The 16,606-nt window shown below is 50.8% G+C and overlaps 1 protein-coding gene across 1 annotated transcript in view; it reads right to left on the bottom strand.

Annotated features, from left to right (window-relative positions):
* GALNT10 (polypeptide N-acetylgalactosaminyltransferase 10) overlaps positions 1-10,079 on the bottom strand; it is a 103,833-nt gene extending 93,754 nt beyond the window's left edge. The window contains exon 1 of the mRNA XM_026118661.2: positions 9,721-10,079. Coding sequence (XP_025974446.2) covers positions 9,721-9,897 — 177 coding nt within the window. The 5' untranslated portion in view covers positions 9,898-10,079. The remainder of the gene's footprint in view (positions 1-9,720) is intronic.
* Positions 10,080-16,606: the final 6,527 nt, after the last annotated feature.

Genomic DNA, 16,606 nt, shown 5'->3' with positions numbered 1-16,606 from the left:
CTCCATTGCTTTCATTACTGAGTGCAAGCCCTACAGCAGGCAGGCAGGGTTCACTTACAGACATCCAAGTTTCAGAAGATGCAAGCTCAACTATTTGTATTTGGAAAAAAAAACCTTCAACATCTGTTTTAAATTTATCCCCTTGGCTGGGCATTAAGTGTTTCAGAGAACAGCTGCTGTTTCCATGCATTGAGCAAAATCCTCTGAAAAGCTTTTTTGGAATTTCGACTTCAGCGCTCATTTTCTGAGCGTCCTAATAGACAAAAGAGCTCAAGTTCTGCGTTTGAAAGCTACAGCAGGGAAATGCATCAGGTCACTGCCACATCTGCTAAGCCTGACATACAAGAAACACATGCAAGTGTTGAGGGGAGACATTCTGAGCAGAAATTAGTTGTCTTACTGCAAGATAGGGATGGATGGATGCCAGTACACACTGTTTTGAAAGACAGCTTTTAGAAGTTGCTTTCTGCTACTTGTGGTGCTAATCAGGAAGAAAGGAGTATTATAGTTGGAAAATTAATAAAAGGTTGAGAGGGAAAGACACAGTCACCGATTAAGCATGAAGAGTGGCCTCCTCCACCACGCTGGGCATCACTGAGCTTTGAAGCCCTTGCTGACTCCATCCCCCTTCCTCGCTTTCTATTTCTGGCTGAAGAAAGAATCACCGTTCCCACAGGAGAAAGTCACATCAACTCACTGAAATTGGGTCTTCCATTTTAAACCCTTAATATGTTTAACTGCTTCTCGCTTCAGCATTTCTCAACGCTACAGAAAAGCTGAGGCTATGGAAACACAGACCACATTCTACAAAGTGCAAATTTTAAGCCCTTCAGCTACTATTTACTAACTGCCCACAAGCATGCTCTTATCTGTGGTAGTCTACGTGCTCTCGGAGGCCTTGCAGCTAAGTGAGGGATTTCACTCCCTGACTTAACCTGGTGGTAACACACATGTGCTTACGCCACGATCTCCAAAAGAGCAAAGCCTGCTGAACGCCACGTCTACACCACCTTTGGTACGGTTAACTAAAGCACAACTTTCATTAAATCACTGCAACTTCGCATAAGTGAGCCCCAAAGAAGTCAGGCCTTGGAACGGGATCTGCTCTCAAACCTCAAGCTTGCCGAGCGTACCAACAAGGGACACCGCTCATAATAGCTGGCAGCCCGTAGTCCCAAGAAAAGGGCAGGCAGAATAAATAAAAGCAAAATCTTTTTTCCCCCTCTTGTGAGCTACAGAATACGTGCCATTAATGGTCAACCACCTTAAAAAGGCAAGCTGGCAAAGTGGAAAGGCATGACATAGTATTACAGGGAACCTCATGAGTGGAACAGCAGAGAGTTTAGTTATAAGCAAATCAGTAGCTTTTCACTAAAGGAAGCTTTTTCCCTAGGTATTGATGGTGCTTGGGCACTGCTTCCACTCTTCTGTAACTGTGGTTAAAAAGCCTTAATTATAGATGTATGCTGTGGAGAGCTCTCTTTTAACCCCCGAGCTAAGATTACAGAAAGGGAAGCAACTGCAAAAGGGCAAGGAAAAGAGCTAATTATTTAGAAAGAAAAGCAAATTTAAGGACCAAAAGATGGTAGACCTCCCTTTAAAACTGAGATTGAAAGCTTTAGCGAGTTTATGAACAACAAGCAGAAATGTCAAGTGACATATTTCCTGTATTTTAGGGGGCACACAGGACAGATCTCAGACACAGGAGAAGTTAATTTTCTACCCAAGCATTTAAAAAAGGTGGGGCTCCCTGGTGACTTACTGTGCTAAGTTATTTAGTTATCGCTAGCTTTTTCCAGTCATTTGTCAGACCTTTTAAGACAAGCAAAAGAGGCAGAGTCTGACAGGCCACCCACAATTTGATATCCAGTACTGCTCCCATGCTTAACAAAGCTGGGAAGACAAACATCCCCATCCTGGTGGCCTGCCCACCACCTAGCCAGGGTAGCACAAAGTGCCAGAGGAGCAGCCATGGGTGCCAGTTACAGTGACCGGAAAGACAGCATTAGCACAATGCTTCACGTTGAGCAAAAGCAGGACAAGTGAGACTTTCTAGCTCCTTGTTTTCTAAGGAGTCATAGGCAGCGTGCCAGATCTGAAGGTAAAAATCACAAGTTGACTTTTAAGAAGGCAACTCTAAAGTTTAGGCATGTCAAAGAACATAGAAGACAGTCCATACGGAGAACAGAAAAATTCAAAATCAGAAAGGGAGGTGAGAGGGACTATATTATCCCCAGATAGGGGAATAGAGCATCGCATTTACTGTTATGCTCTTTAAAGCGACTTGAGCGTTAGGATTTGTTCAGGAATCTCTGAAATCCAATAAACAGATTTACATTTTGTTCACTGCTGATAATGCCCACCGATAGCTACCAGTTTCGCAAGCAATCTGGAATCTGAAGTCAAATCAGAATATTTTTATAATTCTCTCTAGAAGCAGAGGATTTCCCGGCCAAGTTACACCTACAGGGAACGCACGGATGGCCTGACTTCATTAGGATTGACTGAAATGGTTCTGTCTGGGAGATTAACGCAGATTAAGACAAAGTGCAAATTTAGGGCTGAATGGCCACTCCTGGATTTTATTCCAGAATAGGAAAAGACATACAAAGTTAATAAAGAATAACCATTCAGCTTTTACTCAATCTACCATCCTCTGATTTAAGTAATACTTAAATAATATTTATATGAATAATTATTTAAATAATCATTAAAGTCTTCTTCCCATCCCCGTATAGCCCATCAGATTAGTCTGTTTTTAATCCAATCAGCTATGAAAAAACCCTTTCCAGTTTTCTAGCAAAGAAAATTGACACATATATTCAGGTTATATATCTGTAGAGTACCCATCTACTGCTATTGAAAGATTTCATAAACACAAAGTTACTAAAGCCACCTCTGCCTGTGTCCATGTATCACACATTATTTATGCTATCAAACAGTCTAAAGCAGCATAACTTACTGAGCTTACTCTACAGAGCCAGCAACATGGTGAACATGAAACATGATGGACACTAGAGAAAGTATATTACAACAGAGTCTTACGATGGTAAAGACCACGATAGCTTTGTTCATACAAGCATTTACGCCACCCTGAAGTAGACTATACTGTAAAACTCAGTATAGCACATTCTGGTGAAGGTGCACCCCGTAAAAGCCTACAAATGACAGCTCTACTATACTCGAGACGATAGACAGTACCAAGTTAACACACTCAAAAATCTGTTTTTGTAGTGGTTGCACAGTTTTTTTTAAAAAGCTATTTTGGATCAAAATAAATTTTTGCAGCACAAAGTTTCCCAGTGATAGCTCAAGCACACAGTGCAGTACCTCCTACCAACTCCTGACCTTCTCCACCAGCTTTTTACTTTCCACAAAGGTCTTTAAAGGCTACCCGCCTGTGCTGTCTGGTGTACGAAAAGGTTACAGAGAAACCAGAGTAGTGCGCAGACACCTTTTCCATCCAGATAACAATTCCCTCAATGTTTAACCTCAACAGGATCTGTTCCTAAGCAATGTAAGCAAAGTTATAGTTGGCTCCAATGAGAAGCAAATACAAGAGCGACAGGAATGTTAACTGCTGTTCCTTTATTTTTCATAGTGACACACAATTGTATTTAAACAGGAAGATGATAACGCATAGCTAGAAGTCTGGTAGAAAGCATTTTCCTGATTAAGTTCACCAACAAGCTATCACTGGAATTAGGAAACTTTCCATTAGTTTATCAACCGATTTGGTCAAATGCATGGCACCTATCTAACAGGAAATTTGTAACTACAGTTACTCATAAATCTTGCTATCTCTCATCATCTGACCCATATTCACACAGAAAAAGCAAACAGCTTTACAGATCACTGTCTGATTATGGTTTTCACTGGCAGTCTAGCAAGTGGTCCAGATGTTAGCATCCAAAAAAGTTCTCTCCTCCTACTAAAATCTTCCTTCAGTGAAGGGAGTTAATCGCTGCAGCTTTTTCAAACTGCATGCAGAGCGTGTTTCAATGGCTAAAAACGGAACCACTTGTCTGATTACCAAGGAGCAGATGCTCCTGTTCAGAGATAAGCCCCCTTGAGAACAGCCAGTATGACCACCCTGCTAGGTTCACGTGATATAAGACACCTAGAATACAGCTCGTTTGTCCATTCAGCTCCATATAACTTACAGTCATAACCATGAGAAGGAGGAAAGAGACCCAGAAGACAGACGACCAAAACCTCCGTTTTCTTAATCAACATCTAATCCAAATTTGACTTTGAACTTCATTCCTGCAAGGCAGTTTAGCCACTTTGGGTGCTCCAAACTCATGTGGAATCCCACCAGTATTTCCTTTCTACTGGGGAAAGAAACTGGGCTTTCCCTTAAGCTCACTCTGTTAATCAAGAAGTGCTACGCCACACTTATCCAGCCCAGGAAAAGCTGCTTGCTCCATAATCGCACTGAAATAATCAACTTTATCTATACTAGCCTATGCTGGGAATAAGTCACTCTTAAACAAGTTTGTTCAGCTCCAGCACTTGGACTCCAGTGCTTACATGCCAATCGTTTTACACTGTACTTAGCAAGATAAGCTTCCAAAAGTTTCCATTTAAATCAGCTCACAAGTGCCTGTTAAATACAACTGACAACATGGTATCTCCAGAAGGTCTGAAAGGAGCCAAGTCCCAGAATTCAAAAAAACCAGCACCGTCTAGGACATGACCAAACAAAGAAATCTCTGCCCAGGAGTGAGATAAGTTGGCCGATCTATTTATCTATGGCTGGCAGAGAGCAGCAAGATTTCCTCTCACTCTTGGCAAGCCCTTCTTCTCCACCCCCAGTTTTGGCTGCACAAAAAAAGTCTGCTAAACCACCCTCTTCTGGATGAGTTTTTCCCCAAAACACCACGAAGTTGACAATCCGCGACAGTTTCGTAGCTGCCCGGGGGTCAAAACCGCAAAGATGAGGGTTTTGCTCTCCTGCTCGCAGAGGACAGGAGCAGCAGGAGCCCAGTTTGGAAGGCAACACTGCATTGCTCCCCGTTCCCGCCACAATTCAGGCCGCTTCTTCAACACCACAGCCTGGAAACGTTAGGCTTAATTTTTACTGAAGGCAAAGCTCATGACCTCAAACTCTGCAGGAAGAGCATTCTTGCAAAACATTTTCCAGTGACAAGCTGACAGTTTCTCTTCCGTGACCTATCAGGAAACAGGTACATCTGACTTCACTCCAGGGTACTGGCAGCAGAGGGCACCACACAATCAGCTATGTGATTTACGTAAATCCATCATACGCGCAAGTGAGTTTTATAGAGCACAAACTACTACAAGCTACGAGGTGACTCTATAAAGCATGCATCATATCAGATAAAAATGTATAAATGAAAGGTAGCTGATTTGCCACAATAAATTACCTTATCTGGCAATTCAAAGAATGAGACACTGACGTCTAAGATCTTGCGCAGTTCAAGGGTCACGTTCCTTTCGACGGTACGTGGCACGCACAGCACATCTCCAGCCTTATTGCAGGGATACAGGGTGGTACTGCTACCGCAGTGTTAGAAATCACGGAAATACTTGCGTTAGCCCCAACATAAACCACCAGCCCACAAACCAACTCAGTGCTTTATGTACTGCGGGACTGCACATCAATTAAACACTTCAGCTGATGATGGCCACTAGCATTGAGGCAGACGGTGGAGACTTAAAAGACAACAGGAATCGCTGAATTTATCTCTAGCTTTTTCCTACACCTACCAACTGTAGGTTTTGACCTATGAATGTCTGGTGGAAAAAGATGAAACTACGCAGAACTCAATCTGTATTATGTGTGCATGCTGAGATATGCATGCTAGTTGGTTAAAAAAAAGTAGGTGAAGTATAGAAAGAACAAAGCATAAGCAGCTACTGAGCTAATACTTTTGCTGGTTGTCAGCAGAAGCACTTTAGCACCTAGATACCATCATCCCCACATCCCCACTGCCTGACAAGCGACTGTAAGGCCTGGAGGATACAAGGACGCCTCCGCGCGTGCAGTCGCGGGGAAGAGCGAGTCCCAAGCGTGGCCGTGGCTCGGCTGCCTTCGGGGCCCCCCCTCCTCCCAGGCGCAGGGACCTGCCACCAGGGCTCCAGGACAAGTCCAAAGGCAGCAAGACAGAACACAGACCTCATCGGTGCCATTAAAGCAATACATTATTTTCAGCCAGCATTATGTTTCACCTGAGCATATAAATACAGAAGCAATTAGCTTCCCAGGCACTTCTGCAGAAACAGTTTAGCATAATTTTTCCTAGAATGTATTTACATGGCTTCTGATTGCTTAATTTTCTGATACATTTGTCTCTGGCACTAGCAAGATTAAAGAAGGTAAAACCCCCTATGTTGATTTGTTGTTGTTTTGAAGGTAACATGCAGCACAAGGAACACTTGGACAAACTCCTAGTATGATTAAAGTTTCATATCTTTAGCATTGCAACTTCATGTCCTGCATATGCAGCTTTATTTAAGGAGCTGCTCCTTACATTTTAAATCCAACTGTTCCTTAAAACTTTTTTCTCCTTTCCCAATTACTCCAAAAGAGAAAATTACTGAGCGAAATCAGTACACAGCATTCAAAAAGAAAGAATGAGACTGGACAGAGATTTCATTGAAAAGCTCAGCTCTGTATTACATCTGAACTGTCATCAATTCAAAGATTAGGTGGCACAAAAAAGCAAATTAAAGCCAGAAAAAGTATCTTCTGGCTCCTATGTACACCTCTTTTTTGTGAGATAGCCTCCTACCGTCTTAAACTAGAGTTTTGGTATTCACAAGCCAGCTCTTCAGCATGGCTTTGTGAACAGGCAGACACAAATAGCATATTCATTTACAAGCTGGAATTTGATCAATAAGTACAAAACCCATGAATGCTTGTCAGGACCAAGAAAGAGAGGCTGTAACCATCAAATCTGAAAAGCCCAATAAACACTCTGTAGTCAGCTGACAGATAAGGCTGTGACAACAATAAAAAAACCCCAAACCCAAAACCCACACATTTGCTTTGTCTTTATTCTGCTTCATCTGAAGTTACTTCTACCACAACAGCACTTGTCTTTTAGGGTTTGTTTTCCCCCTCTTGCTCAATGCAAAAGGAGCTATCATCTCAGGGCCCGATCCTTCAAAAACATATGCATATATGGTACAGATACATCTTTCTCACAGACCCACTGCACCCACAGAACTGCCCCGAGTTAATCAGACTGGAAGATCAAGCCTTCAACCTAAAACCCAGTAACTCCAATTCACACAAGTGCAAAGAAGTCTTATTTCGAGTTCTCCTATATGCTGTGCAAACATTGCCTGCCCTGCTCAAACTATGGTCAAAATAGAGGCATGCCTCAAATTACCGGCAGTTGTCATGCTTCAGATAAAGGCAGGATAAAGAAAAACATTCAACATGGGTACAGCATGGGCAATACAGGATTCCTAGGCACTGAGAATACCTAGTATGCATGCAGGAGCCTGTAGTGGTGCCCCGCATGGTAGGAGCTGCCTGGCTTACAGCTGCTCCAGCCCAAAGGCCACCCTGCAGGGACAATTCTCCAAGACCAAAATAAAAAGTCATCTTGTTCCTGTTTTCAGCCCCTAGATTTAACCAGAATAACTACGACCTCCAGCAAGGAACTTTGAAGCCTCCTAAGAACATCTACAAGCTTTCTCCTTTGCAATCTCCAAAAAGCACGTGATTTTACATTGCCCTTCATTTCGCCATAACACCAGCTTACGTGAAGCTGTGGAGCAGCAGACTACAGGACTTGATTTTATCAGTCATGCAAAACAGGCTCCCTGCTTGCCACAGACCTACAAGCGTAAGGCAGTAGCATCAGGAACTCCAGGCATGTAATGGTCACTGTACACATTAAAAAATATACTTCTGTGCAGATTTGAGGATTCACCACACATTCACATGTAATAGCAGGTACCAACTGACCCCTTTCACCATCAGCATTACAAGGACACGATGCCAGCCGTGCCTGCGCTCCCACTGAACACCCGCATCCGAAAAACGTTTCCTTCTGGGAAGGAAGAGCTCAACCTCGGACTGACTGCTCCTCACATGGAGGACACTCTCTCTCGCTGAGCCAAAATTGTCACAGTAAGCTTCCCCACCTTCACGGCACAGTCATAATGGCAGGTCTCCAAGGAGGGAGAGATTTAGACAACTAAGAGTTTAAGTGGTTTTGAACAAGCAGAGCCTGGTAAAGCAGAAGCTGAGCTGGGAGTTACACGCTGACATTTCCAGCTTTTGGGTCCCAATCATTCTTAATGGTACCGAGCCAAACCAAGAGCGAGATAAAGCAATTACATCGCCAAAATGAAACGCAGCTAAATTGAGCTTACAAATGTCTAATTTGGGTGATGTAGCATTCCCATCTCTCATACTGAGCAGAAGGGTTTGTCTGTTAAATTTGCCATTGCAGCAGCGGGCCAAGAAAGGCAGGTGGCGGGGGGCCGCGAGACGCTCGAGCCCCGCGCGCCCCTCCAGCTGCACCGGGACCTCCGGCTGGCTTCCACCATCAGCCCCGAGGGGACCCAAAGTACCCGGTGATGCCGGTTCCCCAACGCGGTCCGAGACAGGGCAAGAGAAGGGGTGCAGGAAGCACAGCTTTGGGAAGGAATGACCGCTTCACTCTGCTCTCCTCTTCCTCGGGGCAAAGATCTGGGCTTTCTGGCCAAGCTTGGTGGGGGAACAGAGCAAGCAGAGCTCTGGTCCCTGCACCCACAGGCTGTAAGGAAAGTGCTCACCTCCCCGACCCCGTGCGACCACGGGAAAGTGCCTCCTTCCCCGGGGCAGAGGGCACCCTCGCCCCCACTCCCCTCGCCCCACGGGGTGGCCACAGCTCCTCGCCCCCCACCCCAGCCACCGCAGGGCTCCCCTCCCGCGAGGGGGTCTCCGGCGCCCGGAGCAGCCACCCCGGCACCAGACGCTGCTCTCCTCGGCTTACGTAAGGGCAGCTGCTGCCACCGCTCCCGGGAGCATCCGCGCTCCGGCGCTCCCTCGCCCGCGTGCCCCGGTGATGGGCAGCCCCCATGGCCGGCCCCCGTGCCCTGCGCCCACGGAGGGGACAAGCCCCCCTCCCCACGCGCTCACAGGCAGGAGCGCATCCCAGCCCCGCGCCTATGGGGGCAGCGCTCACCCCCATCCCCTACTGGGGGGGGGGGGGGAGACTCTGGCCCCCCCCCGTAGGCAGAAGGGCTGCTCCCGCTCCCCGTCCCCTATACGGGGGATGGCCCCATCGCCCATCACCACTGCTCACGCTGCACCCCGCCTTACACGCGCAGACCCCCTTGCACACGCAGACCCCCCCCCACGTACCCTGGCCCCCCCCAAACCTTCCATGCAGACACCCCCTGCCTGCACACACAGATTCCCTCGGCTTCCCTGGCACATGCACACACCCCCCTCCACGTCTGCACCCACAACAGCCCCACAGCCCTTGCACACACAACCCCCCCTACACGTGCAACCTCCAAGTACTCTTGCACGCGCAGCCCCCCCTTGCACGCGCAGCCCCCCCTTGCCCGCACGACCCCCAAGCACGGTGCACACGCGGACCCCCGACGCCCGCATAACGCGGGCAGGGCTGAGCAGCCGTGGGCGCACACGTGTGTCCACACAGATATAGATATTACAGATACACACACAGAGACCCGCCCGCAGCCCCCCGCGGGACCCGCCGCCCCCCGCGCGGCGCCGCCACTCACCGGCGCGTCGGCGGCCGCAGCCCCCGGCGGCCCCGCGGCGCCCTCCCCGCCGGCGGCCCCGCCGCCCTCCAGCTGCCGCTCGCGGTAGAGGGACCACAGCCCCACGTTGGGCAGGAAGACGAGGGCGGCGAGCGCCAGCCCCACGGCCTGCAGCAGCCGCTTCTGCTTCCGCCGCATCGGAGCCGCCGCCGCCGCCGCCAGGGAGCGCGGGTCCGCTCGGGTCCGGGCCGGGCCGGTCCGGTCCGCTCGGGTCGCGCCAGCCGCCGCCGCCGAGCCGCAGCCCAACTTTCCCCGCGCGCGGCAGCGCCGGGCGGGCGGCAACTCCGGCACTTCCGCTCCGCGCCGAGGGGCGGGGCCCCGCCGCTGCCCCGCCCCCCGCCGCCACACCGCCCCGCCCCCCGCCGCCACACCGCCCCGCCCCCCGCCACACTGCCCCGCCCCGCCCCGCCCCGCCCGGCCGCGCCGCGCCGCCAGCACCGGGCGCCGCTACCCCGCGCGCCCCCCGCCCTCCCCCGCGCCGCGGCGCCTAGTGGTACCGCCCACCCCACCGGCGCCGAGCCCGCCGCTGCGCCCGCCCCCCCACACCCCCCCGGCGCTGCCGCGAGGCGCCGGCCCGGGCGGCCGCTGTAATGAGGCGGTGACAGGGCGGTGACAGGGCGGTGATAGCGCCGCAACCGGCCTGCAGCAGTTCCCCACCAAGCCTGCGGCCCTGCCGTAATAAGCCCCTAACAGCTGTGTAAGAGCGCCGTAGTTACTATGTACTGACGGAGGCGAAACGGCCCGCGACGCCCAGGCCCCTCGCTTAGGCCGCAGAGCGCGGGGCCACCGCTCGCGCCGTGCCTGGCGGGTGCCTGAACCTGCCCTGCGAGCCGCCCGGGAAGGGGCCTCAAATGGCACCCGGGGGGAGTAAGGCCTCGCTCGTAGGGCGAGGGGCCCGGCGGCCGCGGCTCGACCTGCTCCTTGGCATGGCCGGCTGCAGCCCTTGCCCAGCCGCGGCTCCCGCACGCTGTTCATTAGGGCACCAGTTAAGTGGCTCCGAGACTAGATGATTTATACTTAGGAAATAGCATTGAGAAACAACAGCTGCGGCAGCACAGCTTTCCAAAAACAGGGAACGGATTTATTTCTTAAATCAGAGAGCGAGCGACCCTCCTCGCTGGGAAGGTGCCCAGCGAGCGGGGCAGTGGTGTGGCTGACGCAGATACCAGAGCTGCGACAGCGCAGCATCCTGCTGGGGCCATGGGTAAAATAAATACGAGATCTCTTCCAGTGTAAGCCGCTGCGGGGACGTTTTTATTTCCTAGAACAACAACAACAGAGAGTCTATGAAAAATGCTATGGAAATCCAGCGTTTGCAGTTCTCTTTCCACCCTCGCCCCACACGTGTATTTAAACTTAAATAAACCGCCGTGATCCGCTAGATGGCATCTTCCAGCAGATTTCAGCCAAATTACCCAGGAAAGCGTTGAATTTGGAGAGCAGGTTACAGTCCCCAAGCCTCGCTCCGTGCTGAGGCAGCTTGTACTTTCTTTTTAATTATCTATGAGAATTTGTCACCAGCTTCTTTCTTTTCTAGAAATGTTAATGTTTCCCCTGGGCCTTCGGGGAGGGGAGAGACCAGCTGGTGACACCGCTCCGCTCCCGCCGTCGGAGCAAGGCGCCTTCGCTTGCCCATGCCCGACCTGCCCCAGCGGCGCGGGGAGCGAGCAGAGGCCACCAGCCGGCACTGCATCAGCACCGTCACTGCATCAGCGCCGCCGCGAGACCCGTGCGGCAATAAAGCGATGTGTACGCGTACTGCTTCCCCGGCGAGGATCGAGGCTGGGAAGCCACACCGCCTCTGACTGAATACCGCGGTGCTGCACGGACCCTGGTAACAGCGCCCACGCGCCCTTGCCTCTGCAGTGCTCTTTCGGAGGCGGCTGGGAGACGGCAGCAGTTTTGTAAGCGTGCTCACAGGGTTACGCTCTGCCCCCGGCAGAACGGCCTCGTTCGTGTACAGAAACGACAGCCGCAAAGTTTGGGAGTTAATTAAAACAAAGCTACGAGCTGGCTTGACATATGTTTAAATTTAGGATTCTGAGCCTGCTTGCTAAATTAAATGTTTGTCTCATAAATTGGCTTGTGCAGAGCTGCGTGGGTTTCTAAGCAGGAGCAGAACGTGCTGCAGGTAGAGCAGGATTTTGTATTTGAGGGTGTCTCGCTTCCCGAACGATCAAACAGCCGAGGTGGCTCATGGGAGATGGAGTCTGGCCCTTCCTTGGTGAAGGCGCTGGAGATGGACGCTTCTCATTTTATCTAAAATGTCATTGCAGACTGTCTGTGAGCCTTTCCTTCCAGCTGAGGCACAGAGCGAATCTCCCGCACCTTTCTCCCCTGGAGTGTTTTGGTGGAGGCAGGGCACTAATTTTGGCCTGTTGGATGCAATGCATGGGGGGGTTAATTGGTTACATGCAAAATAAACATGGATTTCTGTTGCTGAGAAAGAAGAAGAAATGCAGCTGTGAAGCCCCTAGCTGGCGATGGAAAGGGCATCCTTTGCAGAGGCACCTTTGCAAAGCAAATATTAGGATAAATTAACAATGGCACCGTCCCCGTTTGGAAGCTCTCGCGGAGCATGCAGCTCCAGTGCTGAGGCGCTGCCGGCAGAGTGCGGCCAAGGCGGCGCAGCCCGGGTGCGCTCCGTGCCCTGGGCGCTGCACCATGAGAGCAAGTCGGCTCCTCCGCTCACTCCTGGGGCGGGTCTTTGGAGGCGTGTTTGTAAGCTGGTGATGCTTCCTCTTTTCTGCAAATCTCATTTTTAACCATGAAAAAGAGAAAAAAAGATCTTTAAAAAATAACCTCAGACTGGCTGTGACACAATGGGGTTTTTATTTCATGGTGTTTCTTTATCCTTTGGTGTTTGTTGGCTAAGGTTTAGCTCAAATCTCGTGTAAACAGAATTGATTTGTTGGGGTTTTTTTCCCTCTTTTTCTTTCCTGATAAGAGCACTGCAACTGGGCCCAGGAACTGGGCCCCTGCTGCCAGGGGTGACCCCGTCTCTGCTCCCAGCAGGACGGTGCCGCCAGCACAGCCCGCCGGCAATCCTGCTGGGCTCCCGGAAACCTGGAGCTGCAGGTGAGTCACAGACCCGTGTGCTGATTTTAGCAGAAAAATAAATAAAATAAAAATGCCGCTATTCCCTGTGGATCCACCCAAGCGAACAAAATCCCCGCGGTCAACAGGGAAATCGGCTCGCGTTGGCTTTGGACAGCCCTGGCCCAGCGGCGCGGGGCGGCGCGGGAGGAGCCGGCTGAAGCGAGCGGCTCCCGCGACAGAGCCCAGCGCGGAGGCGGCACGGGGGCTTCCTTGCCAGCAGCGCCAGCACGGGCTCTTGCCTCTCCAGCCCGGTGACAAGTGAAAGGAGGGGCCAGGATCCTCTGCAGCCTGGAGGGGTGCAAAGGCAACTGAGCCGCTGGAAGAGTTTCCTGGAGCGTAACGCCCTTGTAGCTCCCCTGGCCTTAAATTAGCTAAATAAGGTCACTGGTCTCCTGTGGCAGGGGGAGCTGCTTGTCTAGGTCCAAGCGCAAGCCCGGAGGGAGAGATGGCGACAGCTTGCTGGGAGGGTAAACACCAGAGTAGAGCACTCACCCAGGAGGGACGCGAGCCTCATCCTTTCCACATGGCGCAAACAGTTGCACGAACACCGTGAGAGATTTGCTTTGCACGGGAACATCCTTTTTCCCCAGAAATAACCCGAATCTGCTGCCCACCTCTGGGACAGGCTACAGCACAGGCAGGGACATAATCAGTTTGGAAACCGATTTGGAAATCGGTTTGGAAACCGGTAGGAAAAGGCCTTGCTGCGCTGTGCCAGCGCAGGCGGCTGCTGCAGCAGCGCCCAGCGTGGGCAGCCCCGCTGCCGTGGGGCCCAGGGACTGGAGCAGGGCTGGAGCTGTGCGAGGCGCAGCCTTGGCGGCAGAGCTCAAAATAGAAACGTGGGGTTGAGCGGTCCCTGCTCTCCCCGCAGCCCACTGGGCTTTTGCTGTCAGCCAGGACCCGCTTCTCCAGGCAAAGCTGTCCTTGCCCCAAACTGTGTCAGGCTGGTTTAGCTCCAGTGCTGTTTTCTCAAAGCAGCCCTGACAGTTTGTGCATAATTAGCAGCACAGCTCAGTTTGGAAATGAGGAAAGAGAGGGTCTTTTCCTGGCTGTCTACTCAAGTAACCTTATTAAAAAAATGAAAACCTTGACTGTTGCAGTCTTTCTGCCTGGAATAGGCAATGAGCCTTGCCTGTTCCCTCCGCTCTGAATTCAGCGATGCTGCAATGAATCGGACCGCTTCCAAGTTTGGCAGAGCTAGTGAGCCAGACTGCAGTAAAGATGCCCCCAAACTCCCTGGCTTCTGCTTCTTTGAGCATACCATGAATTTTTAGGCCAATATTTTCTGTGCTTCCCAAGGGATTCGCATACTCACTGTCTAAACAGCGTGGCAGCTTTGAGCATCTTAGCCTTCAGTCTTGCTTTTTTGATTCTTACATTGTCTCCCATAACTGATGCTAGCGCTTGAAATGGGCACTGGCTTTCAAAATGTGCTCGCAACAGGCTCACACACTTTTAATGGGGAGGAACCTAAGGCAGATTCTCTAATGTCTGAGTGAGAAGCAAGGTAGAACTGAGTGTCAAGGGAGATTTGCAGCTTTCCTATGAACAACTGCTTATGACTCGTTTGCGCAAGACCAAAGTGAACCTGAAGGAGAGGTCTGCTGTCCTCCCTGCTCGCTGGATGTGCTCTGGGGGAGAGAAGCGCTGCTCGGGTCTGTGATCTTCCTCAGCATGGATCTGCAGTGGATCAAGAACACTTATGCGCTCAAGCTCTCTTTTGATTATTTGCTAAGTGTGATAAACTCTGCTAACACCATTAAAAAATAACCTTCTAGAAAGGGGAAAGAAGGACAAAGATGCTTAACCCAGCACTAAAATGTCTAACGCTGAAGATAGCTGGGGGATGGGGGGGAAGGTTGGTTATGGGAAAATTTAAGTGAAGTGCGTAAAAACTTAAACAATACAGGTAATGTCATCCTGAGTTACTGCACTCAGCCGCACCAAGGGGGAAGGAGCGAGGGCTATAAAGTGGAAATAGAGGAGAATCAAATTCAGAACAGATGTCAAGAAGTACCTTCCCAGTTGGAGGACCATAAATGCTGAGAATGACCTACCAGACAAGGTTGCTGGAATGAAAACGCTGGGGCCTTCCAAGGCCTGGTGGGATGGTGTCCTGGGAGCACATGCCTGGAGCTAAGTACAGAGCGAGAAGCACGAAGCGGTCTCTGCTGCATCCTGCCCTGGCTTTTGCATCAGATGTAAAGTCAGCTTGAAGATCTTACATACTGAAAAAAAGGGACTGCCAGCTGCAAGGGGAGCCGGTCAATCTCTTTTCATGGGAACCACCTGCCTCTTTGGGCCTGTGGACTGAAAATGTCAGATGTTCAGCCCTGGAGGAGGTCTGAGCCACCCAGCATGTGCCCTTGCACATAGCTCTTTTGGTGCCCATCCCAGGGAGAAGGAGGCACTGGGGGAGCCACCCCAAGCAATGACCGTGTGGTGGTGGGTACAGCAGGCACTTCTCCTCAGGACACGCATTTCCCCACCTTCTCTGTGAATCCTGTTGGAGTGTATCTTGCACACATTGATTTCTGCCACTGTCAGAGAAGCATTTGGCGGCTGAAGTGGCTGCTCGCACGTGTCTTAAGTGCCTGACTGGAGGGCATGGTGCTGAGCCTGCCCTTGCTGAGACATTTTTCCAGTGGGGGGGAAGGCTCTCCTTTCTTAAAATAGGTCCTCTCCAAGGGCTCTTGTGTTCAAGAGCCAGAAGAGAGCCAGGCCTTTTCTCCTTTATTTTCCATCCTAAAAAGAAAGGCAGAAAACTCATTGTATTTGAGAAGAAGAAAAGCAAGGCAGATGCTGTGTAGGATGGAAAGAGGAGACAGGAAGGGCAAGTACTTGCCGGCATTGTGGTGGTGACCCACAGCTACACAGTGGGAGACTTGAGAGCTCTGCACAGTTTGGAGCTCACTGTTCAGACTGGCATGGTGCAGAAGCAGGTTGCAGCGGTGGTGATTTATATTGGGTCCTGCCAGCTCTTCTACTGTACTGGACCTCAAAGACATTGCCCTCCATATCTTCAGGCAGCAGAACCAAGCAAGCTTCACATGCCCAGGCTGCTGTGTGGGACAATGTAGCCATCAGTGATGGAGCTGCTCACCCGCTTGGCACATTTTCCCATTCCTTTATCTTTTAGAGATCAACTCATATCATAAAGTTGGAGTTTTAGATACCCTCTTACTTTCTTTTTTCTACCAGTGGCGTGAGGGCTGCCCTCATTCTTTCTATCAATATCATGGGCCATTTCAGAGCCTGCTGGTGCTTCTGGCCTTAGGGAGACTTGGCACTACTGCCAAGGCTGCTGGTGCTGGTGTACCAAAAGGCACCCCTGCACCTGGTTATTTGCTCCAAACCTCTCCTCAGCCTTGTGTCTGGGGGTGATTCCTCTTCCCTGCACATCCGGGATAAGGATGCAGTGGCGAGATCCGCTGTTGCCTGTGCTTCCCGTCTCCCCCCATGGCCTTGCCAAGCTGGTTCATTAGCAGCAGGGAGCTCGCAGCAGCCTGAGTGAGCCTCTCTTGCACTTCGTTTTGGTGCAGATACCCATAAAACAACAGCCCAGGTGTACAGGAGGCTCCTGAGACAGTGAAGAACAACTTTAAGTGGCTGCATGTGAGAAGCAGTGATTTACCCGGGACTGTCAGGAAAACTCACTGTGACAAGCTTTCAGTGCTGGTAATCAGCGTGCGCTCTCCAGGCTCTTCCTGTGAGGAGCAGGGCTTGGAAGCAATTAGTTTTGAGCTGG

The sequence above is a fragment of the Dromaius novaehollandiae genome, chromosome 15 (genome assembly GCF_036370855.1).
Source record: "Dromaius novaehollandiae isolate bDroNov1 chromosome 15, bDroNov1.hap1, whole genome shotgun sequence".
Lineage (NCBI taxonomy): Eukaryota > Metazoa > Chordata > Aves > Casuariiformes > Dromaiidae > Dromaius > Dromaius novaehollandiae.
Note: the sequence above shows the minus strand (reverse complement) of the source record. Positions and strands in the feature narration are given on the sequence as shown.